Source organism: Lissotriton vulgaris, chromosome 1_1 (assembly GCF_964263255.1).
Source record: "Lissotriton vulgaris chromosome 1_1, aLisVul1.2, whole genome shotgun sequence".
Lineage (NCBI taxonomy): Eukaryota > Metazoa > Chordata > Amphibia > Caudata > Salamandridae > Lissotriton > Lissotriton vulgaris.
The window spans coordinates 2087431340-2087458417 of record NC_141685.1 but is presented as its reverse complement, the minus strand read 5'-3'; the positions used below and the strand labels follow the sequence as shown (position 1 = coordinate 2087458417).

The 27078-nt window shown below is 45.1% G+C and overlaps 1 protein-coding gene across 3 annotated transcripts in view; it reads left to right on the top strand.

Moving 5' to 3' along the window:
• The window catches only part of BPGM (bisphosphoglycerate mutase), a 214142-nt gene that overhangs the window by 87187 nt on the left and 99877 nt on the right, over window positions 1–27078 (top strand). For all 3 annotated transcript variants that reach the window (XM_086921155.1, XM_086921147.1, XM_086921163.1), the window contains exon 2: window positions 16885–17543. In XM_086921155.1, coding sequence (XP_086777281.1) covers window positions 16943–17543 — 601 coding nt within the window. In that variant the 5' untranslated portion in view covers window positions 16885–16942. The remainder of the gene's footprint in view (window positions 1–16884; window positions 17544–27078) is intronic.

Here is a 27078-nt window from a genome sequence, read left to right as displayed (position 1 = left end):
CCGCAACCTGCTCCTCCTGCAGCAGAGGTGGAGGAGGATTGGGAGGGGCAAGGGGCAAGCTCTGAGTCACACTGCCAGGCAAGTGTGACTCCGCTCTGAGTCACACTTGCCTGGCAGTGTGACTCAGAGCGGAACTGGGTGGACTATCTGGAGGACGAAGGCGACTTCGATGTCTCTTCTGACCCGGGGTTTGCCTCTTCCCCGTCCACAATGGAGGAGGGCGCTTCCTACATCTGGCTGCTGAGGTCCTCAACCTCGATCTTCCTACGGTGACCCTCAAAACTAACCTCCTGACCGCGGTGCGCCAGACGGCGTCCACTTCGCTGGAGCCGCGGCTTCCCTTCAATGACTCCCTCACAGACGTCCTGTTGGATACTTGGTCGCGAACGGCCACAGGGGCCCCTAAGGATAAGAATGTTGCCAGGCGTCACTGCCCAGCGCCTGGTGACCCCGCCTTTCTGACCACTCACCCTACGCCTGAAAGTCTGGTCATCCAGGCCTCGACGCCGCAGAGTGCCTTTCCCACAGCTCCGCCGGATAAGGACTTTAAAAAGTTGGATCAGTTCGGTAAGCGGCTGTTGTCTATGGCCAGCTTGGGGCTGCGGTCGGTGAACACAGCCTGCTTATTGGGCCGTTATTCCCATGCGGTGTGGGATACCGTTGCTCAGGTGTTGCCACAGTGTCCTGAGGCGGTCCAGGCTATACTTTCCCAGGTGGTTTCTGAGGTTAAGGATGCGCCTAAGTTCGCCATTCGGTGTGGTTTGGACACCGCTGACTCGAATGGCAAGGCGATTCTTACTTCTGTGGCGCTGCGTCACCATGCCTGATTGCGGTATACTGGGTTATCACCCGATGTACAGAGCACGCTCATGGATATGCTCTTTGATGGCACTCGCCTGTTTGGCCATAAGGCAGACAGTGCACTGGAGTGTTTTAAGGACTCGCGAGCCACAGCCAAGTCCGTGACTCTTTCTGCAAAGAGCCCGGCCGCTCCTGGTTTTTGTTCCTTTCGTGGCCACGGCAGAGGCCCCCAGGCACGTTCTGCCAGCAAACCTGTTCAGAACCAGCCTCAGCGCGGCTGCGAACGTGGCTTCCGCAGGGGTGGGTCTGGGAATCAGCGTGGGGGTCAATCCACCTCCGCCCCCGCTGCTTCTACCTTAAAACCTTCCAAATCCCCACTCTCGAGATATCACTTTGGACAAGTGGGTGTTGCAGCTCATCCACAAGGGTTACTCCTTTCCCTTTCAGTCCACCCCTCCAGCCATGCCATCTCAGTTCCACCGCATGTCGGGGGAACACTTGGCACTTCTCCGGCAGGAAGTCACGACCCTCTTGGCCAAGGGGGCCATCAAGTGTGTTCCTGGGCCAGAAGTAGGGTGTGGTTGTTCTTCCCACTACTTTCTGGTCCCCAAGAAGCATAAAGGGGGTCTGCGGCCTATCTTGGACCACCGGAACGTCAATCGCTTCCTCCAGAAGGAGAAGTTCAAGATGCTGGCTCAGGTCTTGGCTGCCCTCGACCCTGGAGATTGGATGGTAGTGTTGGACTTGCGGTACGCATATTTTCTCATCCCCGTACTGCCAGCCCACCGGCGTTACCTACGGTTCACGGTAGGCCAGGAGCATTTTCAGTTTACCGTGCTCCCCTTCGGCCTAACCACGCCCCTCGCGTATTCACGAAAGTGATGGCGGTGGTTGCAACTCATCTGCGCAGGTCAGGGGTGTCAGTCTTCCCCTACCTCGACTACTGGTTGTTGAAGGCGGACTCGCCCCAGTAAGCCGTTACCCACCTTCAGACTACGGCCGACCTCCTACATTTGCTGGGGTTCTCCATCACCGTGCCAAAGTCGCACCGGAGTCCCTCTCAGAAGCTCCCCTTCATAGAAGCGTTTCTGGATTCGATGCAGTTTCGGGTTTATCCTCCCACCAGCGAGTCCGGAATATTCAGGCTATGATTTCGATCTTTCAGTCTCTATCCCGGGTTTCAGTCAGGATGCCCCTCCGGCTCCTGGGCCTGATGGCCTCCTGCATCCTGATAGTGTAAAATGCCAGATGGCATATGCGGGCTCTGCAGTGGGACCTGAAGTTCCAGTGGGCGCAGCATCAGGGCAATGTCTCCGATCATGTTCAGATCTTGGAGGGCAAAGCACGACACTTGCAGTGGTGGCTCACGAATCGCAATTGGGTCACTGGCAGATCCCTCTCCCTTCCCCAACCGGAGCACACAGTGGTGACTGATGCATCTCTCCTGGGATGGGGAGGCCACTTGGGAGAGGCGGAGCTCAGAGGCCTCTCGTCTCTTGCGGAGTTCCGGCTCCATATCAACCTTTTGGAGCTGCGGGTGATCCGACTTGCGCTCAAGGCATTTCTTCATCTGTCCGGGCAGGTTCGGGTGGGGTCCTGGACCCTTTGTCAGGAGACTCTGCGCCTCTGGACATGGCTGGAACCTCAAGCCATCACATTGGTGGTTCCAGCACCTGGTAGGTTCTCTGAACGCCAGGGTGGACTAACTCCGCCGTCGATGCTTGATGGATCACGAATTGCGTCTAGACTCGGACGTGGCGTAAGGTCTCTTTCAGCAGTGGGGAGAGCCTTGGTTAGATCCATTTGCCACCGAAGAGAACGTGCAAAGTCCTCAGTTCTGCGCGTTGGAATTTCCAAGGCGGAACTCGCTCAGGGACTCTCTTCATCGCGAGTGGAGCTGTGGTCTGTTGTACGCCTTTCCGTCTATACCACTTCTGCACAGAGTGCTGAAGATCAGGCGCGACCGGGCCCAAGTCATCCTTGTGGCTCCAGATTGGGTACGAAGATACTGGTATCCCGAGCTACTCAGCATGAAGATTGATCCCCCCGATCCGACTGCCTCTTCGGGAGAATCTTCTGTCGCAGCAGCATGGGACTGTCCTCCACCCGAACCTGTCCAGCCTCCACCTCCATGCGTGGAGATTGAGCAGCGACAGTTGACAGCTTTCGATCTTCCTCCCGAAGTCTTTGATGTTAATCTGGCAGCCAGGCATCCCTCCACGAAAACTGTATACGCCTGAAGGTGGAACAAGCTTATGGTATATAGCACAGATAAGTCTGAGGATCCCCTTTCTGCCCCTCTTTCTGAAGTCCTTCTATTCCTTCTTTCCTCGTCCCGGCCCGGGCTTTGCGCTGGGCACTATCAAGGGTTATCTTTCTGCCATCTCCGCCTTTCCACGGCTTGCTGATCATCCTTCTCTTTTTAAGTACCCCCGTTGTTAACCGTTTCCTGAAAGGCATTATACACACACGTTCCCTCCGGTTCTGTTTATAATGCCTCAGTGGGACTTTTGAATCTTGCCTTGACTAATTTGATGTGTACTCCTGTTGAGCTGCTTCACAACTGTCCTTTACGTCTTCTCACTTTAAAACTGCTTTTATGGTTGCTCTCACCTCTGCCAGAAGAGTGAGTGAGCTCCAGTCTTCTAAACCTACTGTCCATTCTGTTCATCCGGACAAGGTGGTACTAAGGACCCGTCCTTCTTTCCTGCCAAAGGTTGTTAAGTCCAACCACATCAGGCAGACCATCACTTTGCCCACCTTTTTTCCTCCTCTGCATCCGTCTAAGGAGGAGGAGCAGCTCCATCGTCTAGACCCAAAACGTGCGCTCTCATTCTAACTGACGGGCACACAGCAGTTCTGGGTGGATGACCAGCTCTTTGTTGGCTGCGTGGGTGCCAAAAAAGGTCGGGCCGTGCACAAACGGACCATCTCTCTGTGGGTTGTTCTCTGCATCAAACAGTCAACCAAGGGGGTTGGAGCACATCGCTTAACACGTCACAGCTGAATTACCTCTTTGCATCAAGCGAACACTGGCACTGGCCAATGAACTACGAGAACTGTGTATTGAGCGAATAACACTGAACCACATCAACCATGATGCAAAGAGGTAATTCAGCTGTGACGTGTTAAGCGATGTGCTCCAACCCCCTTTGTTGACTGTTTAAAATGGCTCTCGTGAGCCGCGAGCTGACTGGCTCAGGGGCACTTGCTTGCTGAGAGTGGCACTATTCCTGAGAAAATTGTGGCAGCACGTCTAGCGACCTATGAATACTTTCCCTACTGATGAAAGAGGAATCTAGAAACACGTGTCTAGGGATACGCTTGAAGAGAACACTGGCACTGGCCAATGAACTACGAGAACTGTGTATTGAGCGAATAACACTGAACCACATCAACCATGATGCAAAGAGGTAATTCAGCTGTGGCGTGTTAAGCGATGTGCTCCAACCCCCTTTGTTGACTGTTCTCTGCATCAAAGCCTGTTACTCATTGGCTAAGAAGGAGCCTCCTGTGTGGTTGCTTGCCCATTCCACCAGGGCAACGGCAGCCACTACTGCCTTGGGACGCGGCGTTCCCTTGCAGGACATTTGTCAAGCAGCTACGCGGGCCTCGCTGCACACGTTTACTAAGCATTACTGTCTTGACAGGCCAGTCCGGAGAGATGGCTTCTTTGGCCGTTCTGTTCTCCGTGACTTTCTGGTGTAATCTTTTTTACAGACCCACCACCAGGGTTGGTATTGCTGTGGTATCTATTCTAAGGTAAGGAATCTATCACTAACGTGTCTCTTTCAGATGCACAAGTTACTACTTGTGTAACAAGACATTAGTTAGTGATAAATTCCTTACCGACCCACCCATACTTCCGTTCTGCGAACTGATTACTAGGGTTAAGGTCATCCCTTTCAGGGCCCTAGTTTCAATGCACCAGTGGTCAGTATCTTGCATGGCTCTACGTTCCTGGTGCGGAAAGTCGTGTACAGAACTGACGTCCGTGCGCATGGGTGGCGCCTAAGTAGTCTCCGTGATGTCATCTCGGCGCATACAACGCCAGTGACTGACGCAGAGCCGCAGGACGTCACCTACTGACACGCAGGGGTACTACTAAGCAGGATGTCACCTACTGACGCGCAGGGGTACTACTAAGCAAAACTTCCCGGATCCAGTCAGATTCCTTACCTTAGAATATCCCAGGCATCAATCACTAACTAATATCTCTTAAAGATATATTGTTACACAAGTAGTAACTTGAGCATCATTTACAAATCGCACATTGCCATTGAAATTGTCAAACCTTTCCACTAACATGCAGTTTTAATAATAAAACTATAGATCATAAAAAACTATCTGGAAATTTGGTTTCAGCAAATATTTTGGTTTTGATTATTTGCACATCACCATGTAAAGTGTTCTGATTTTTCATTGTATGAAACTTTTTTCATTACACAGAATTAAGAAAAATGTGCACTCATAACTACTAAAATACATTTTGAAATGTTTGTTCTGTTAATATACAAGCTTTTTGAATGTGTGATGGAAAAAAACAGACATTCTACAACCTTTCATTTTACACTCTTTGCACAGCTCTGTTGTCAGACCATACACTTAACAAAATCCTTCAACTTTGCTGTTTATTTTATCCTGGAGGTTGTTTACTTTTCTTTTTCTGACTGCAAATTGTAAGACTTAAGCTGACATTTAACCTCTGTCTCTGAATGCAGAGCAAAAATGACAAGTTAAAAACAAGATTTAAAGGCCTCTTTTTTTTGCTCATTCACTTTGTAAGAGAACAGACCACCTGGGACCATATTATGGAATGCGGCTCGCTGCACAAACAAGGAGAGTGTGCCATATTATATTGAAGGCGCTGCCTCCAGGGTAGCCACAAAGTATGACTGTCCTAGGGGCAGCGCATTCAAGAAATACAGAGCAGCTTTGAGTCCGCAGCTCTGTGTTTTACTGTACAGGCAGCAACCTTCCTGCACGTTCAAGGGGGATTAGAGATCCCCTTGCAGGCAAGTGCAGTGAGTGATTGCTACTTCCTGCAAGGGGATCTCTGTGGAGGTCCAAAGGGCCCTCAACCCCGCCCCTTCAATAGGGCTGCTATCGGGGGCGCACTATCCTTGCACCTCATGACAGTTTCTTTGCATCTGCTTTTATATAATGGCATGGGTGCTATAGCAATGGGGTTCCTCATTTGCATGGGGCTACGCCCCCATGCGAAGTAAGGAACACCCTCTGGTGATAGCACTGACTCTATATGTACGCCAGCGCGATCTGTATTTCAGAAAGGGCCACTCCAGTCTCTGCGGCCCTTTCTGCAATACCAAACTGCCTCTAGGGTGCGCAAAACGAGCGCACATGCCAGTTGCGACCCGGCGGCACTTTCTGTAATACAGTTCTCTGTAATACAGTTCCGGTTATTTCTCGTCTTGGCAGAATGGGACGGTAGGCCCTAAAAATAACTCTCCCTGATAAAATTTCTTGAGGCCTGCAGTAAGGTAAGTTTTGAACTTTAGAGGGTTATAGTTATTGTTCCCACTCCTGTCTGTGTAACAGTCGGGAAAGTATTGGACTCCAGAGGGTAGAATTTTTGGTTCTCACTGCAGTCCAAGCAACAATAGGTTGAGTGTTTTGACTCTGGAAAGATGAGATTTCCTATTCCCACCCCAGTGTATGCAAAAGTTGAAAGTTTTTGATTCCGGAGGGGTTACATTTACTATTCCACTCCAGACTAAGCAACATTAAAGAAAGTGTTGGACTGAGGAGGGAGTAATTTATTCACCCTAAACAATTAAAACATAGTATTACACTTATAGAATAAAATGCATTTACATATAATTTACTTCCCTACTGCAAAAAAATAAAAGCTAATACAATTACTTTCTTGAAGATTTGTTTTGTATTGGCTTAATAAAAAGAAACCTTTGAAATGCAAAAAATACATTTCACGAGCGGTGAAAACATTGAACACTAAATTCTTAAATAACACATGATGTACATATTTCCAACATGAAAATACATAAATAATTATCAATAATTCATTAAATATGAAGTAATTAAAGAAAATACTATACCTTTCATACTTTCCCAATCTATTCCCCTACAAAAACAAACTGCTACTAAAATGTACAGTAATAACATAAATGTACAAATCTAAATGAATAGGTCAATTACAAAAGCATATAATGCTTATAATTAATAACCTTACATAATTTTATACTAATGCACATTTTTTATTGCTAATTATTTGCAATCAAATTAATTTACAAAATCAACTACCCTCTGCTCCAATATAACTACTAGACCGTAAAATATATATTTTTTTAATATATCCTAATAAAGCGCAATAATCTCCAAGATCTGTTGGTGCATTCCTTTACAATGTTGCATACAGTGGTTAAGTCAGCTCCACTTAAAAGGAATCACCTGTTAACTCTATATAGGGTATACATCGCGCCCAAGAAATTAGTAAGAATTACTAACGTAGAACATCATTGTCCTCGTTGCAGACTCCTTGCTGCAGATGATTCACACATGCTTGTAGATTGCCCAATGCTTATAAATTATTGGTCTAGAATAGGTGAGTTTATCACCGCAATATTGAATATACAATTTGTGACTACTCCGAGGATAATTTTGTTTGGACTGGTTAATGAATACCGTCTCGATGACTAAATTTATTTTTTATGTAATGCTATTAGCCAGGCGAGAAATATGCAGGGCTTGGAAGAACGAGAAAGCACCTACTTTTCCAGACTGTTTGCAACAGGTTATCTTTGTAGGTGAGTCTGACATGGCCTGTGACAGCTCGAGTGGCGATAAGATCTGGGCGGCCCTGGTGGCATAGCGGAACAGATGAACGTATTCCGATGATTTCACCTGGGCACTGTTGGGGCTCAGTCTCCAATATAGCTAAGGGCATCACAGTGTGGTATAGTTGGAGTGGATCGGGCAAACAGTGAATGCTAGAGGGGTTATGCCTTTCTCTCTCTCCTTGGGCTGTAAACATCGGAATCGGAAAATAATGATTCAGGAGAGAGGGGGGGTTTCCCCATCTAGAACGCCCTTTTTTCTATTGGTATATGAGGAATACGAAAAAAAAAAACCCACTATATATGAGATGCTCCATCCACTCAGAGAGGAGATGTTTTGGAATGACTGATGGACTAGTGGAGATGATAAAAGCACTTGCATTCGTGGGTGGCAAGGGGTGGTTAGGAGCGGAGTTGCTGTGTTTGCAGTAAATGCTGCTCTATTTCTATCTAAAAGTTCCCTTCACAAGCAACCCTTTTCCCCTGTCTAAGGTTATAATCTAATGCTGTCCGATCTCTTCAACTACTTAAAACACCAGTCCAACCATAACGGCATCAGGCACTGTCTTAACTTGGCGCTCCCAGTGCTACATGATAAATCCCACAGTGTTTTGCCAAAACAGATTGTAAGAGTTCTCTTGAGGTTCTTCACATTGTGCCTCAGTCATCACTAGAACACCTTCTCACAATCCTCCTGGAAAACCGTACAAACAGGCGACGTTGATCTCTCTGAGACAGAGAGGCTTACAGCGTATTCTGACATCCAGGAAGTTTGCTTCTTTATGGACATTGGCTGATAGCCCAGTTAGGCACCCAGACTGGGCCCTGCCAGCTGAAGATAGCCTGCTCACTGCAAACGGGTATGCAATGTTGTACTCCACCTCTCTCTATGGCAAAAGTCTTAGATGCTAATTCTTATGAGCAGAGACTGAAGGAAAGAAAAAAATAATTGGCAAAAACAATAGATATGGACTTGTTTGTTAATTATTTGTTAAAACATATGCAATATACACAAATTGTGAACTTTATATATAAAAATAAATGAGTGGCCTGCAGCCTAGGTACGTCGTTCTTGGCACTGAAGTTCTGTCCCCCTTAGTTCACTGTGCACATGTGATTTGGCAAGATGCGCCCCTTACAGTGCAACACTGCCAATGGATGAAGTGGGCTCACCTATTTCAAAAGCAGTATGCTGGTGTGCAGAAGCAAATTGTGAGTGGAATTTGACCAAAACGAATGGATGAAGAGGGCCAACTGGAAAAAAAAGAAAATATATCATGTATTTTGCTGTTTCGGTCACTACAGAGACCTTCCTCACTATATATAAATAATATTCACTGAACAAACCATATGTTAAAGTAACGCTATAGCTAGGTGAATTTGTTAGTGACAACATTAATGTTTTGAACGAAAACAAAAAAAACAGTTTTATAGTTGGCAGCGCAAACTAGAACTGGTGCCCCTGCTGTGCTGCTTACGATCTCACATATGAAATCACTCATTACCTGTTCTGTAACATCATTTATGACATTACCTTTAGAGGCCCTGGGGACCCCATCCCTTATTAGTTAAAAGGCCATGGTTACGCCATCCCTTCGACCGTGCTCAGTGGAAGGTTGGCCACAGGGCCTGGCCCTAGGAATCCCATCCCCCAAGGCTAATTCTTTTTTTTGAAGGGGAGGGCCCCCTCCCTGGGGTCTCTTTAGGCCCTGGCGACCCAATCTCCCTGGGTTGTATATATTAGTTAAAAGGTGAGGGGTCCTCACAGCCCCTCTTCCAGAGCTTCTTTAGTCCCTGGTTGCCCCATCTCCCAGGGACTGTCTTTATTTCCAGGGTGAGGATACATTCGGCCCCCTCCCTGGGCCAATTTCTTTCCCGGGGCCTGGCTTTATGTTTAGGGGAAAAGAGATCGTTCCATCCCCTTGGGCCATGTGCATATTGCAGGTGTAGAGGGGGGGGGAAACACTTGACTCTGCCTGAGAACCCCCATCATCTGGAACCCGGCACATATTGCAGGGGGAGGAGGACATGCAGCCCCCCTCCCCAGGTCATTTTCAACCCTAGGAACCACATCCGCCGGAGACCGCAGTGTTGAAGGTCAGTTCCCTGGTGCCCACCTAGGGCACCAACAATACTGTTGTTTGAGCCTGCTGTGGAGCCCCAAGGCCCCACAGATCAAGCTGGCTCCAGCATACAGCGGGAGCCCGCAGTGCTCCCGCCCGCAGGGTGAAGCTCCTAATGCTGTTCCCTGTAGGCAGGAGCAATATTTTGATCTGTTTCCCAGGAAACATATCAAACGTCTGCACCCAGTGAGCAGGAGCATTTTTTTAATCTCCCACCTGCTGAAAGTAGGCTTAGTGTTTGGTCTCGCTTTGCATGAGATTTGAAAATGCTCCCAAGAAATGACAGCAAACACAGGTTTCCCTGCTTGCACCATTTCAGGCAGAGAGACTCCATGTCCCAGGGGGCTGCTCCACAGGACATAGCATCTGAGCCGGCATCGGGGGAATTAGGTCTCCAGGACACTTAATGGCTCTGGGGGGAGGACCGTAAAGCTCTCCCTCCCTTGAATTGATAGGCTCGGGGGATGGGCTCCCCGGGGCCTCCCGGGGAGGGGGGCTTCTTGGCCCCCTTCACCATCTTCCTAAATTTCAGCCCCTGGGGTGGGCTCCTGGGACCTCTCGAGGCTCAGAGATGGGGGGCTGCACTGCTCCCTCCCCATAAAAAACAAGCATTGGCTTAGCCAATAGGTCTCGCCTTTTGGAACCTTATCAGTGTTTAACCAAGCAACAGTAAATGTTGTTGCACCAAGGATATTTTACTGCATAACTAAATACTTATAAGGTTCTGAAAGCGAGACCTATTGGCTATGCCAATGCTTGTTTTACTGGTGTTCAGGGTGCCACATGTTTTGCATGCTTGGGACTGAAGCAGTGGTCTGACCACCGCTCCTGGCACACAGCCTATCACACCTCTAAATGCTGGATTTAAATTGCAAAAGACTGATAAAACATGTTAAATCATAATGCTTTTGCTCTAAAAGTGCCAATTAACCACTTACAGAGGAGGAGGAAAGGCTGGATTATATTTCTGTCTATGAGGCTTCTAAGGTCAATCGGCCTGGAGTAATCAATAGCGCACCAGAGGATGAACCAGAATCTGTCGGTCACCCACTGGACCATCCACATTCTTAGCAGCATCTGCCTTCAGCACGAGGCAACCCCTCACCGCTCACTTAATAAACCTGCTCCTGCGACCTCTCATGCAGACCCCACACTCAGCGAAGAAGCTGAGAGCAGAGGCACAGGTCAAGGCCCTGGGAATCAGGTACAATTAAAGTCGAGGAAAACGGGTGGGGACCGACTTGAACGATCACACTTACTTTTTTCAACTATTGCGCTTCATAGGATCAATTAGCAATACTGAGATTTATATCTGAACTGTCGATTAAGCGGATTATAACTTGATAAGAAATAGACAGCTGCCCTTGTTCCTACCAATGCATGTCAGTTTATTCTGTATTGTTCAAGAGAAAATCACTGTAAACCGGCTTTACCGGGGTATTTGTTTTGGGAAAGGGGCAGACTTGGCAACATCACAAGGTCTGTCACGGTCTTAAAACATGACATGCAGACTTAATTTACAGTAAGAAAGGATCAGTGGAGGAATATAATGAAGGTACGTTTTCCATTTTATTTTCAAAGCAAATTTTGCAGGATTTTTCTCCCACTAATTGGTTTTTAAAACTCACTAACTTTGCAGCATTGTCAACAAGTTAACAATAAAAACCAGCATTGGCGCGCGGCTGGGCCACAAACTGCGAGTTGTGCGCACGCAATGAAAAAGAGTGCTGTGCACGTCGCACGCATGCTTGTGTGGCTGAGGGTAAGCTGGTCGCCGCTTTGGAAGCACTTCCAAAAGCGGCGACTCTAAATGTCTCGCTAGGTCAGCACATGCGCTGGGCTCTAGCGAGACCTAAAACGTAACGTTATTAGCAAACAAAAAAAAATGCTCTTTCTAAGGAAAAGCAGACCTTACTATAACTACCTAGTGGCAATATATTTGCGTGTGTGTGTGTGTGCATATTATTTTTTCATGGAAAAAACACAAGTTGCAGAGACGTTATAGTTAGGCTGATATTTCACTTGTACAAAACCTGTAAAATTCAGCAGTTTTAGCTAACTATAACTCAGACTCCCGCAATGCACGGTTTATGACCTCACATATTACTTCACTCATGACCTGGTCAGTGACATCACTCATGACATCTCAAATGACATCAGTGAGGACGTCATCCGGTGACTGTTAGTGTTTTTAAATGTTTCAGTGTTAAATATATATACAAAGGTGTATTGGTGTGTATATGAGTGACTGTATGGATGACTCAGTGGGTGCTTGACTGACTGTATAAGTGAGTGATTAGGTGTTTCAGTAAACATATGGGTGAGTGACTGCGTGTGAATGTGTGTATCTTCCTGTCAGTTGATGTCTAAGTGGGTGTATGACTGTTAGTGGGTATGTGAATGGCTATATGGGTGATTGATTGGTTGTCTGACTACGTCTGGTTTTTCTTGGTGTCTGTGTTGGGTGAGGAGGTGTGACTGCCTGTATGGATCAGTGAGTGGGTGAGTCAGTGACTGTATGGGGTACTGTTGGGTGTGTGTGAAGTTGTGTGAGTGAGTGTCTGTATGGCTGTGTCAGTATGGCTGAGTAACTGAATATAAGAAAGGCAGTATATATGAGTGGCAGGCTATATGAGTGACTGTATGTTGAGTGAGTGAATGTGAGAATGGCTATATAGAGGAGTGCATGCTTCTGTCGGTGACTGTATAGCCAAGTATGTATGTGTTACTAATTGTATGAGTGGGTGGGTGGGTGTATGATTGTATGGGTGAGTGTCTAGGTGTGTGAGTAGTTCTATGGATGACTTTCTCTGCGTGGCTATATGAGTGGATATGTCAATGGCTGTATTAGTGAGTGAGTGGTTCTAGGAGTGTGGCAGTATGTCTGAGCAAGTGGATGTGTGTATAGATCAATGAATCAGTGAGTGGGTGTGTAAGTACTGGTATGGCTCTGTAAATGGGTTTGTGAATGGTTGTGTGGGAGTGGCAGTGGGTGTATAAAAGATTATGTAGGGGTGTGAGTGGATGCGTCAGATGATGTGTCCACTGTTTGGAGTGCTCCTGCCATCCCATAGCAAACTGCAATGTCCTGGAGGTGGGCACCCCGGGACATTGCTCCATCCAACCCTGGGGTATGGAGGTCCCCAGGGCCATTTAGGGCTCCAGGACTGAGGCTGTGCGGCCCCACTCCCATTTGTAAGTAGCCCCGGGAAGGTGGTGGTCCCTGGGGCTGTGGGGAAGGGGGCTTGAGCCACCCCCACATATTATTTTGAACATAGCCCCGGGGAGGTGGCGGTCCCTGGGGCTGCAGGGGGCTAGAGCAGGCACCGGCTTTACATTTTTCCATTGCCCGTGGGACAGTGCCCACCGGTAGGCTTAAAGGAAACTAAGCGCTGAGCCTGCGCTTCTTTTTCTTTTTTCTTTTAGGAAGGATTTGCGGATCCAATGCAAATCCCTCCAAAATGTATAAATAAAAATGCTTTTGTGGCCCTCGGGGTCCCTGTGGGACACCCTGAGCAGGCCTAGGGGGTCAGTGTTTCTACTCTGCCCTCTTTTCTTGTTTTCAGGCCTTTTTTTTGTTTTTACCATTTCTCCTCTGACTCCGTTCAACGGAGTCACAAGATGGTTGCCAATACTTCCTGGTTTGAAGTGTTGGAAGCCAATCAAATTGCAGCCACGAGATCGGGAGGGTTCGCAGATCCTCCGCGTCCCCAGTTGTATTTTTGAGAAATATTTAAATTTCTCAGGAGCTACTGAACGGATTTACACCATTTAACAAAAAGTGCTTTCTGAATCAAGAGCTACATTTTTGCCAAATTTGGTGTAATTACATTCTGCAGTTAGGCTGTAGCTTTGTCTAAAGTTTGTGATTTGGACCCCCTTTTTCTCAACCCCCCGCCTGACGAATCACCCAAAACGGTCAACACAGCAGGGGATCTGACCACCCTATTAGTTTTGAAAAATTTGCAAAGTTTCATTTAACGATGCCAAAGATTTTGGCAAAGCAATAACGCTTTTCCTATAGAAAGTAGGTCCTAACTAGAACTGCCTACGGGTGACTACCAGTAGGATAGATATATATATCATAGCAGCCATCATCAGCCACATTTTTTGTTGTCAACATTGACCTCTTGAGCCCCCTCAACACTACTACTACCAACATTCTACCAAACTGTATCCCCCTGTCTCCATTCTTTCTTTCACTAATCAGTCTCGTAAGAAAATAACACACTTTCATCCTCCCTTAACAAATCCCCTTCTCTGACTGTTCTCACTGTCTAAACTTGGACAGCACCTCCCTTTACACTGGATCATTCTGAACTTCTTAAAAATAACTGTCTAAATCTTCCTCTTATTAAAGGAAAGCAGAAAAACTCTTCTTTAAAACCTTGCTATAATCACTGCTGAACACTGACCTTTTTCCTCAGGAGTTTAATGAAATCTACATGGTGCTTTGCAAAACAGGATCATATTGAACTCCCAACACAAGCATGCACAGGTTAAACTCCTCACTCACACGTTCACAGCATTGGCCCTGCCTACCTCAACAGCTGCATGTCCTTTCGCAAACCTTCCATACATCTCTGCTTGCCGTGAGGCCTCCTTATAATTTACTCCTAAAGCTTGGACCAACCTACCCCTACTCATGAGAACTTTCTCCTCTCTCCTTGAGTTGTACAAGAAGCTGAAGAGCTGGCTATTTGACTAGCCCCAACCTCCCTTGGCAAGGCTACACTCGTACTTGCTTAGTCAGGATACCCTCCCAGATGATCGTGAGCTGTGCAAATAAACATAGCATAACACCTTCTCCTGCTTCATAGAAACCACCACAATCCAGACTATTAACTATGCCCCAAAGATCACAGACTAAAGTGATGCCTGCTTTCTATCCTCTTTGTACCATTTGTACTCTGTGATTGAGTTGCTAACCGAACTGAACATTCTTCCCCCTGGCGTGAGTATCACTCAAACATATCTCCTGTGTTGCATCATCCTAGCATCGGACAATAACCTCCAAATCTCAGCTTCTCCCTGGAAAATATGGAGCAACTCAAGGCCCCATCGTTTACCTATGAACTTCAACATGGACATGGAATGGTGGTGGTCATGCTTGCCAAACAGTATATCATTCTTCATCAATCTGCTGCTGGTTCACAGCTGTGCCTCATAGTACATTGGACTTGCATTGCTTAGAACATATTCATTTCTGAATGTCAGTGGGCTATTTCAAAGGTAAATCAACCAAAACTGAATTCCACTTCATAAACAGCAGTGTACTCTAAACTTAGGTCAAAGTTAGCCTTGATAATATGCAGTTGGTTGGCTTAACCCACTCTGTCTTCACAGCGGTCATGTCCATGTCTTCTACAAAGATCCTTGCCTTTCATACAAAGAGTATTTCATTTGGAATGCCCAGATGAGATGGCCTCAAACTACCTACCATTACATTAACCCACACCTTCCATCCTGTAATGCAAGCTCTTTCACTCTGCAACATTGATGGAGGCAACACTATGTTGTGAGGACTTCTGGGCTCCACCCATACCCCCAAACCTGAAGGCCGTCCTCCATAGTGCCCTGCGTATCATTGCTACCTAATTAATTTGTGACCATATTACACCTGTCTTCTCAGCTGTTAACTGGATACCCTTCCCTTCAAGCTCCTTGTTCAAATCACTGCCACATTAACAAGACTATTCATTCTACCACACAGATCTCCTTCCAGGCGTCAACTGTATCATGTGCATAAAAACGTTTTGAACTTGAAGATCTGAAAGGCAAAGAGCAAATCAATAAAAGAAAGCATTCTCCTGCAATGTCCTTATTTCATATCCGAGCTTCGCTCTCGCACACTTTTCCTTCAAGATGGAACTAGGTGCCATACTCTTCTGCCAATACTTAGCCTAAACCTCTATTTTGTTCTCCTTTCCTCTCGGATTGCACCTCGTGCTTCAGTTCCTAGTTTATAGTTCTCGGTGTACAGTCTTCTATCAGACAGTTCTTTGGTAATGCAGAAGTACCAGAACTTGACCACTGTCCCATACAAAGTCACCCGCTACTATCAAATTTGGGTTGATGCAATTTAAATACCACCAATAAACCATCGGGAACACCTGTACCAATTAGGAGTGGCTCCATACTCGACTGCAGTTAGCTGTACAAAAGTGTACATTATGGTCACGCTCGAACTTTTGAATTGATTTCATTCTGCATCTGCTGTTCAAAGTTCTTAATACAAACTGCTTCATTCTTTTTGAGTGGTATTGTTTTACTGACGAGCCTTTTTCACTTCGGTTGAAGCTTTTTGCTGTTGCTGGATTGTGTCCACATTTGGGAGAAAGTCTTGCAGTAGGTTTGGTTTGACTTGTTTTCCCCAAAATGTCTCTTCATTCCCATCAAACAAGGATGCTTCTGTTGAATGTGACTTGATTTAAATTTACCCTGGCTTGTAATTTTGATAATCTGCTAGGACACACTTTTTAAATAAGAGTATTCCCTTGGGATTTATCAATTATACAAATCGATATGTTCTGGAAGAAAATTTTCCCAGTAACAATTTTCAGTTAATAGAGGCGCTAAATGTTGGATCAATAAGGTTTATTTAAGCTGAGAGCCATTCGCTTCATAGTGTTTTAACCCTGATGAATTGGGTGGGGGGGAGAGAGGGAAGTCCTCATCGGAACAAATACAAAGGCACAATTCAATTTTGTGGTAAAAACAAACCAAAATAATATTTTTTTATTCCAGGGCGTACTGTAAAATGTCAAGTGTGTGAGTACTGCACTCAATGGACCTAGATGTGCAAAAGTGCTTACAGCTTTGCAAAAATGATGAAAAGGAAGGTTTATTGCAGACTGGGCCAAAATGTAATCTAAATCACAAAATTCTTGTGTACATTTTTTTTTTTTTTAAAGAAATGTATATTCTATTATTCATGTGCAGAAACGAAGGTAGGAGCTGTACAGGATGTCCCCGTCCTCAACGTGTTACATGATTTCTGTACATCCATTCCCATTTTTCTCTGGTGCATGCCCCATTTAAGCTCGGTCTGACTTTTCCTCTGAATCTAAATGCATTAAATAGAATCTTATGTTAAAAACATGAGGTCATGTTTTAAATGTGGTTTTCCATTTTTCTTTGGATAGGTTATTATTGCTCACTGGACCAGTGAACATTGAAGAGCTACAGTAATCGTCGTTCGAAATGGCAACCTATAAAGTGGTTTTACTGCGACACGGGGAAGGTGCCTGGACGGTGGAAAACCGGTTCTGTAGCTGGGTGGATCAGCGGCTGAGCATGGAAGGCATAGAGGAAGCTCGAGCCTGCGGCAAACATCTCCGGTCTTTAGGCTATGAGTTTGATATGGTGTTTACCTCCGTTTTAAGCCGCTCCATTCAGACTGCCTGGCTGATTATGGAAGAGATGAATCAAGAATGGATTCCTGTACATAGCTCTTGGAGACTAAATGAGCGGCACTATGGAGCACTAATTGGTCTCAACAGAGCCGAGATGGCATTGAATCATGGCGAGGAACAAGTAAAGATATGGCGGAGAAGTTATGATGTTACTCCTCCCCCTATAGATGAATCCCATCCTTACTATCAGGAGATCTACACAGATCGCCGGTACAGTTGTTGTGATGTGCGGAAGGAGGACCTCCCCAAGTCTGAAAGCTTAAAAGATGTACATGAAAGGCTATTGCCATATTGGAACAAAGAAATGGTACCTGAACTGAAAAGAGGCAAACAAATTCTTATCTCTGCTCACGGAAACAGTGCAAGGGCACTGCTGAAGCATTTGCAAGGTATTCTTGTTTTTATTGTATTGTATTATAGTATTTCTATACTACTTAATACCTCTGTGTGGGACCCTGAAGCACTTACCGACACCGATAGCAGGCTGTATTGTCTTGGTGTGTGGTTGCAAGTGTTTTGCCTTATGCTTTGAGCCTATGTGGGAAGTTGTTAATGTAATGCGTGAGGACCGCTGAGGTGTGGTTATCTCGTTATGGGAATGCAATGCTTGGATGTGAGAGGGATGAGGAAATGAGAGATAGAAGCACATTTATTTTTTACAGCAAAATTGGTAACGGTTTAAAGGAGCGCACAGCACAAGTCAAGGTATGATTATTAAACAATACAAAATCAGGTTATCAAGTTGGTGCTCAGGAAGAGGTGGGGGACTGGTTACCACAGTCACCAAGACAAACCGAGGTTCAAACAATAACTGTATTCTTCCGAGCACTCAAACGTCATCAAGAAAAGTCCTTATGTAATTTCCACTATTCTTTTTATTTTCCAATCAATCTTCATTCAGATCAAGTCCAAATTTCAATCAAAAGTTGCTCGCAGCCAACGCGCGTTTCGTCAAATCCGTATAGGAAATTTTGACTTCTTCAGGGCTGCAACCCAAATAGTAACAATCAATCATAATTCGCGCAAGTAAGTTTACAGAAATCATAAACATTACTCAAATCCTCAACATATCCAAAAATTATATATCATATTGGTTCCCACATTTCGAAACCCACACTAATAAACAACCGGTATTATCACATTGATTTCTCCAAGAAGGAACATATCTGCCAAGGACATGAAATACAATGTACAACAAAGTCAAACAATTTATCACAGAATTTATCAAATCCACTAAATACGAGTTGTGTAAGTGCAGTTGTTAAGTATGAGGTTTGGGGCTCCCGATAACACCCATAGCTGACAGATCACAGGATAGTAGCTCACCTAGTTGGTGGTAGATGTCTACATTCAACTCTTCTCCTCTTTGAATACGTCTTCTGTCAATATATTCCTTATTATGTCATCATCTATAATTTAGATTAATATTTCAAATGTTATGAGCAGTCCCTCATATACTGTTTAGTCATCACCTTTAAATTCAATGTAAATACGATCAGTGTTTCCACTCACCAAATAGTGTTCGGTTTTGTAGTATTAGTACTCAAAATTGTATGGATCTATCCAACCTTGTAAATTCCAATTCAAACTTCCAAATTGCGTTTCCGTTTATACCTAAAGTAAATTAATGCGTGTTTCAGTCTTATTATAAGTAAAGACATGGGACGGTTTATTTTTTATTTGTAGTATGCTGGAAGCTCTGGTTAGCACTGCAGCTCCCTTTGTTGCATTGGTATTTGTAACTTATGTTTCGAGTCCTGTTTCCTAAGCTGGCAGTGGCAGGAGGTCATCCACTCTGAGGTTATACGGATTTTTCCACCTAAACAGTAACATTATAACCCAAGTAAAATATAAACAAAAGTAACTTGTCGCTGATTTAGTAATGCTAAGTATTTTCCACATGTGTTGCTTCTTAAATCCGTTCAAGGGCAGTGATTAAGAATAACCATTTAATGAACAGGAGATTCATATTGTAGGATACTTCTCTCAGGGCATTGTCCCACCAGGTGCTTGCCTCTACTATTTGTTGGAGGATAATTAATCCCAAAAATAAATACTACTCATGCTCTAATGGAGGTTTTTTTAATAAAATGAAAATATTACGGAATTGGCTATACTGATATCTGCTTAGTTTCCGTGTTTTGATCCGTTATGATAGTCCCCTAAGATTCCTGTATCTGAATGTACAAAAGCCATGGGTTAAGTAGAGGGAGGTTGAATTGTTCGCTGCCCTACTGGGCCCTGCCTTCGGCCCCTGTGTTGTCTTGCATGATTTTTTGCCATGTTCATTCACATGCATTTCTACTCTGTTTCAGGTTTGTGCGAAGTTTTGTTCTAGTTTACTACACTTCCATATTCTTGATTTCTTTTGCAGTATATTGGGGGTTCATAATTTGAGCCACTCAACCACAACACTATCCACCGATTCTTTCTTGATCGCCTTCACATTACTGTATTGCATTTTTGCCACCTGCGTGCTATAGTAAAGCGGACACATGGTTTCAATCGTAGAGAACTCAACAAGAAAAAAAAAATGGCTGCCGCAAAGGTCCGAAATTTTCAGAATCTGGGGCGTGTTTTTTTGCTGAGTGACTGACGTCACAGAACGCAAAAAACACGCCCCCGAATGCGAAAAAAACAGGGTTTAAAGGAAGTGACGCCCCTCTCCTCCAATGGCTGGCCAGCATTTACTAGGCCAGCCAATGAAGAAGAGGGGCGGGTTCCAAGCCCCCTCTAAGTAACATTAAATCTTCGGGCTCCGCCCACACTGCTTACAGCAGTGCGACGGAGTCCTCGACCTAAAAAAACGGTGAATCTTTGGCATCGTTGCTATGAAGGGGAGCCCCCCATATTCTCATAATTAGTTTAAAAGATGCATGCAACGGATTGAGTAGAAAGGACGCATATTTGAAAATACCTTGGGATATTTCTTGTCATGAGTCAGAGGGGAACAAAAAGCCGTGTTAGATGCTCCAGCAACTAAAGCAGAGATAACTGCTGTACAGGTAGTGGTAGCTTTCCTACTGACCTAAACCAGACCTCTCCTGGGGTGCTGCCAGACAGGCTGATTGTTGGTCATCCTCGAAGCATATGAGTTGCAGCAATTATGAGAGAAGCTAAAGTGCTTCTTGTTCCAAAAGAGTAGAGAAGCCCTACTGATGTGGGAGCTTATAGACTGCTATCTACGAGCAAAACAGACACGAAAATGAGTAAGATCTCAGCGAACTGGGCACTACAATAGATTAATGTCCTAGTGTCAGATAACCAATGTGGGTTTAAACCACATCGTAGTAGGCTGCATTACTTGCCGTTGCGGACAAATATTATGTACAGCTTGGAGGAAGAGAAAGCCCAATATGCATTAACAATGTTGTTTATCAAACTCTGGAGGCTAGGTGTACATGTGCGAAGTTCAGGAGTGTGTGGGCATACTAGGTATATGCTTGAACTGGTAAAGTTGTTGTACTCAAACCCCACAGCCAGGATTCGCACCGGACGTGAAATCTTAGAAAGCTGGACACTAGAGAAAGGAACAAGGCAGGGCTGTCCGCTATCACCTTTCTTGTTTGTGCTTGCAATGGAACCACCAAACTATTGCATAAGAATTGTCCTCCAGGTGTGAGCTATAAGCATTGAAAATATGAATCTTATTATTTCCATGTATGTGGATGAACCAATTTTTTATTTCAAAGACCTAGTACAGTCCTTGGTGATACTGTTGCGAGAGCTATCCAGCTATGGTGAGATATCACAGCTGCATACCAACTGGGACATATCAAAACCGTTTCCACTGGAAGGACTCAAGAGGCTAGAAGAGGGGGGCAGCCCTAGATATGAGTGTCAATTGGAAAACTGCAGAGTTTGATACCTGGGCATCAAATAGTGCATGATGATAGAATACAACAATAGTTGAACTTGAACAGATTGATGCAATGTCTGAAGAACTCTATAGAATACTGGAATTGACTCCTGCTAAATGTGACTGTCCCAGTCTTAGTGGTCAAAAGGCTGCTTTGACTCACTGCCTTTACCTTTTGCAAATGTCTGCTAACCAATGCCAAAGTGCTTATGCTCTCTGTTCAAATTGAATTGGTGATTGGTTTATCCATGATTGGCATATTTGGTTTACTAGTAAGTCCCTAGTACAGTGAACCAGGGGTGCCCAGGGCCTGTAAATCAAATGCCACTAGTGGGCCTGCATCGCTGATTATGCCTCCCACATGAGTAGCCATGGGACCATGTCTCAGAACTACCACTGGTGTGCCTGTGAGTGCAATTTTAAACTGTCATATCAACATGGTGAGGGCATCCACTTGCTAGACCCAAACCTTCACTTTTACTACTTGTAAATCACCACTAAGGTAGGCCAAAGGCAGCCCCATGGGCGGGGTGCAGTGTATTTGAAAGGTAGGACACGAGCTGGTGTTTTTTTTCATGTCCTAATAGTGAAATACTGCTAATTTCGTTTTTCTCTGATGCAAGGACTCTCTTCCATAGGGTAACATGTGGATTGCCATGAAATATCCTTTGTGTGCAATTTTCCATTGGGAGCCAAAAGAGATTTGGAGTTTGGGGTCTCTGGACTCACAATTTAAAAATGCATCTTTTGGTGAAGTTGGTTTTTAAATTGCGTGTTTGAACATGCCACTTTTAGAAAGTGATTTAGAAAAGGGGGTGGTGATGGACAGAGTATCCGAATTAAGCAGAACACTCCTACCCAGTCCAAATATCAGGGCTTGATCCATCACTGTTTTTTAGCTCACTGCACCATCCCAGCTCAGAACCTGGCTACATGCAAATTAGTCTGTCCCTGGCCCAGTGCATCATGGGAACAGGGCAGACCAAACTACCAAGCCAATTCTTATACTGGGAAGGAAACAAGCTTCCGGGGACCAGTTTCTGGCATTTCAGCCGTCTTCGGCCCGGCTTGCATGAATCCTGATGGTGCAGTGAGCAAGGGACTCACATCTGAGTATACCCTTCCACGCTTATGGTGGACAAAACGATTCAGCACCATCAGGATTCAAGCAAGCCGGGCCGACGACGGCTGAAATGCCAGAAACCGGTCCCCGGAAGCTTGTTTTCTTCCCAGTACAAGAATTGGCTTGGTAGTTTGGTTTGCCCTGTTCCCATCATGCACTGGGACAGGAACAGACTGATTTGCATGTAGCCAGGTTCTGAGCTGGGATGGTGCAGTGAGCTAAAAAACGGTGATGGATCAAGCCCTGATCTTTGGACTGGGTAAGAGTGGTCTGCTTAATTCAGACACTCTGTTCATCACCACCCCCTTTTCTGAATCACTTTTAGAAAGTGGGCATTTTCTTGATTAACCATTCTGTGCTTCTGGCTGTCATGTCTGGGTTGGCTGACATTGGGCTCTTGTGTATTCCCTCTAGACAGTCATACAAAGGGAACTGAGGTGTGCCTTGCATATCCTGATGGCCCATCACCAGTCTGATGGGCCATCCTGAGCTAGAGTGGTGGGAGGAGTTGTCACTGTAGGAGAGAAAGGCGTCCCGTATAGTATTTAATGTTCACGAGGAAGGGAAAAAAAATATACTAACATTGAAAACCTCTTATCTGACCTATATTGCTTTTATCATGAACTATACAGGTTCACTGTGTCAGTAACCAACCTGTATTTTAGAACATCTCAACATTTTAAGACCACCAATATATATATATATTTTTAAGTTTTATCACATTTATTGCATCTTTTTTGTTCAAATAGATAGATATTTTCAATTCACATTTCATTATATCATTTAATACACACATCAATAGAACAAATTACAAAAACAATCCAAAGTGCAAAACAATATAAATCTTCTTCAGACCATCTAATCAGAGTTCATGACTTGTTGCAATTAGGTTTATTAAAATCAAAGATACCTATACCAGCAGCAACCTGTGATTCATTCATTCACCAACATTCACACTCATTCGAACTACAAATATACTGTAAATACACAACACTGGAGATCACACCCTTCTGGAAGGGCACCAGTTGTTTGAGAGATATCTATATTATTAGATGTCATCAACCAATACTAGATGATGAAATTGTTTCTCCGGAACCACTTCTCTAGGGCAGGCTTGGTCTAAACGCATTTCAGTGGCAACGCCACCTTCTTCAGGGCCAAAGGTGGTGAAGGTAGAATCTCACATACATAGTGGTTGTCTGCAGGGTAAACCATTTCCATTTAAATGATGGGTATCGACTGTCGACTGTACTAACTTTAACATGACTTAAATTAGCTTGTTTAGATTCTTCATGAGCTTCCCATTAGTATACTTCTTTTATTATCTATAGAAGTCCTAATAGTATCCAGTGCGCAGAGATGAAGAGCGTGCAGGAATGAAAGGACTTCACCTTCACATGCCAGATCGTGCAAAGTGGTACCTCAAATTTCACACAGGACACAAAAGAAAAAGACCAATCTCCACAAAGGTTCCACCACCATAAAATGAAAGGCAATGTAGTGAAATACACAGAAAATTAGTGAGGTTAAAACAGGCAATGCTTGGTCTGATATACCTGCAAAAGTAACTATCCGTTTCTAGAAGAAACCTCCTTTGGTACAATTGTCAAGTCATTTCTGTAGGAGGAGAATATACAAGAATGTCTTAGTGCGACAATGCTGTTGTCATATGTTCTAATTTTTTCTAATGTAGAATGCAGCTGACTTAATCTGTGTGTCGTGTCGTAATGGCCTATGTCACATTCCATCTACTAGGAACCATCGATTTAGAGGCCCATCTAGTCCAGCATGATTCATCTCAACATGGAAGATGACACCTAATGAAGTTATTCTCTGAAACCAAAGAAGACAACTTATTTATTTATCTCTAATGATACTTCCGCCATGAGCCTAGTGCTTTTGTAATAGACCGGCATATTGGTCTTAGGTGCACTGTTGATTCACCCTGTCTGTCCTCCTGCAGTGCTTTCTACATATGGTGGGGCTGATGGCCAAAACTATTTCTCCTATGGAGGCCCACGCAGAGCGCAATGCCATCTGACCAACTTAAGCTACGACCTACGTTTTACTAGGCTGCGTACTGTTCTTGGAGACACACGGCATCTATAGTTATAAACCCCACTATTGAGTCCCAAAGTGTTGAAATAGCTACCCTCTGTCAAATCAAACTAGGACGGCTTTCATAAACTACCATCCCAGCGTGGCCTCCTTACCTTTATTTTGGTGTCCTAGGTGATATGTTTCTGACAAACGTTTGCGACCTCACGATTACAAACAAACCGAGAAGAGTTGTGGGTGCCATTTTTAACCTTGCGGAAGGGCCCCGTATTAGCACGTGATTCTTGCGAAAAACTCACAATAACTTGCTTTGCCTATGGCTGCTCGCGGTCTAAAAAGCCTCTATTGATAACAATGAGGTATTAGTCGCCATGTTGGAACAGAGTGCCGAGTAGGTAAATCCAGCCTATTAAAGTAATTGAAATGAGGAAATATGCGCAACTCCACACTAAGTCACGGGAGTCACATATATAAGGGACATATTCCGTTCCTTTTGTGAATTATACTCTCAAGGTTGACTTGAGGTGCTTTTCTCAGACAAATATAATCTGGGTACTAATTACTTCTCACGTTTTGCCAAACTCGGAAACGTGTGTCTTAGCTAGCTCACATGTCACAATAATTGCTACATACTGGTAACCATTCTTGCCTAGTCCGAATCAATATACTTTGATTACTAGGGAAAATTAGTGTTTCTCCATTGCCAGCAAAGCTATATTAAGACCCTTATCTCGTGCCATATTGCTACAAGGGCCTACCTGCTGCGACTGGACCTACACATGTTAACTGTGGAGTGGTGTGGCTCACTGGTTAGAGGCGGCAGACCCGAAAGCAGAGGTCGGCCCGGGACCAGGGTTCGATTCCCGACGCGGCAGGGTCTTGGGTCATGGTCAGCGAACTCGATAATTCTCGCCTCGGTGCCTACTCCAACCATGGGTCCCACTCAGCAACTCTGGGCAATAGCTTGCTTAATCTCTACTAACGGCCCCATCAGCGCCGGGGATGCTTGTCTTCACCTTGGAGATGCCCAGGAGGGACCATCTCACAGGGAAAGCCAGGATGGGTTCCCCAGCGGTATACAGCGCCTTTGCTGGGGCAGCTGTGCGCTTTACAAGTATATGAAATTTAACATTTAACTCTAGATGACCGCGTATGGGACACAGGCCAGGGATGTACCTAATTTCTTCTGTATATGCTATAACTGCTCGTTCTACCATACTGAGCCATCCTTCATATGTCTCAAGGGCTCCAGTTGTTGGAAATCCAGTCGTGATCATCCATATAATTTCCTCATTCAGTCCTTTCCGTACTGTGTCAGTGGAAAATCCAGAAAGTTTCCCAGTTTTTTCTGACTTTCTCGCTACCATATCCTGGTTTAGTCCGGATTTTCTCCAAAATAAGCCATGAGAGCTCGGTCTCATTGAGATTATGCTCTATGTAGTGCCTTACCAATGTTGCTTGTATCTTCTTTGTCCTGATGGTTGACTAATGTTCGGACAGTCTAGTACGGAATTCTCTGCCTGACTCTCCTATGTATCCAAGTCCACACGGGCAGACAATCGGATACACAATGTTACTGCTTCTGCAGTTAGTGTGGTTCTGTAGTTTTCCTGTCTTAGTCATGTACGACCACATTTGTATGGTGATTGCAGTGGGTCAGGCATGGCAATTCCCACATCTAGGATTTCCTACAATAGGAGGGAGTCCATCAATTGTATTCTGCTGCCCAATCTTTTTAATTTACAAAAGGGGGTGGTGATGAACAGAGTGTCTGAATTGAGCAGACGACTCTTACCCAGTCCAAAGATCAGGGCTTGATCCATCACCGTTATTTATCTCACTGCCCCATCCCAGCTCAGAATCTGGCTATATGCAAATCAGTCTGTCCCTGGCCCAGTGCATCATGGGAACAGGGCAGACTAAACTACCAAGCCAATTCTTTACCAGAAAGGAGACAAGCTACCGGGGACCGGTTTCTGGCATTTCAGCCTCTTCGGCCCGGCTTGCTTGAATCCTGATGGAGCAGTGAGAAAGGGACTCATGTCTGAGTATACCCTGCCACACCTATAGTGGCCAAAATCGATTTACAAAAGGGGGTGGTGATGAACAGAGTGTCTGAATTGAGCAGACGACTCTTACCCAGTCCAAAGATCAGGGCTTGATCCATCACCGTTATTTATCTCACTGCCCCATCCCAGCTCAGAATCTGGCTATATGCAAATCAGTCTGTCCCTGGCCCAGTGCATCATGGGAACAGGGCAGACTAAACTACCAAGCCAATTCTTTACCAGAAAGGAGACAAGCTACCGGGGACCGGTTTCTGGCATTTCAGCCTCTTCGGCCCGGCTTGCTTGAATCCTGATGGAGCAGTGAGAAAGGGACTCATGTCTGAGTATACCCTGCCACACCTATAGTGGCCAAAATCGATTTACAAAAGGGGGTGGTGATGAACAGAGTGTCTGAATTGAGCAGACGACTCTTACCCAGTCCAAAGATCAGGGCTTGATCCATCACCGTTATTTATCTCACTGCCCCATCCCAGCTCAGAATCTGGCTATATGCAAATCAGTCTGTCCCTGGCCCAGTGCATCATGGGAACAGGGCAGACTAAACTACCAAGCCAATTCTTTACCAGAAAGGAGACAAGCTACCGGGGACCGGTTTCTGGCATTTCAGCCTCTTCGGCCCGGCTTGCTTGAATCCTGATGGAGCAGTGAGAAAGGGACTCATGTCTGAGTATACCCTGCCACACCTATAGTGGCCAAAATCGATTTACAAAAGGGGGTGGTGATGAACAGAGTGTCTGAATTGAGCAGACGACTCTTACCCAGTCCAAAGATCAGGGCTTGATCCATCACCGTTATTTATCTCACTGCCCCATCCC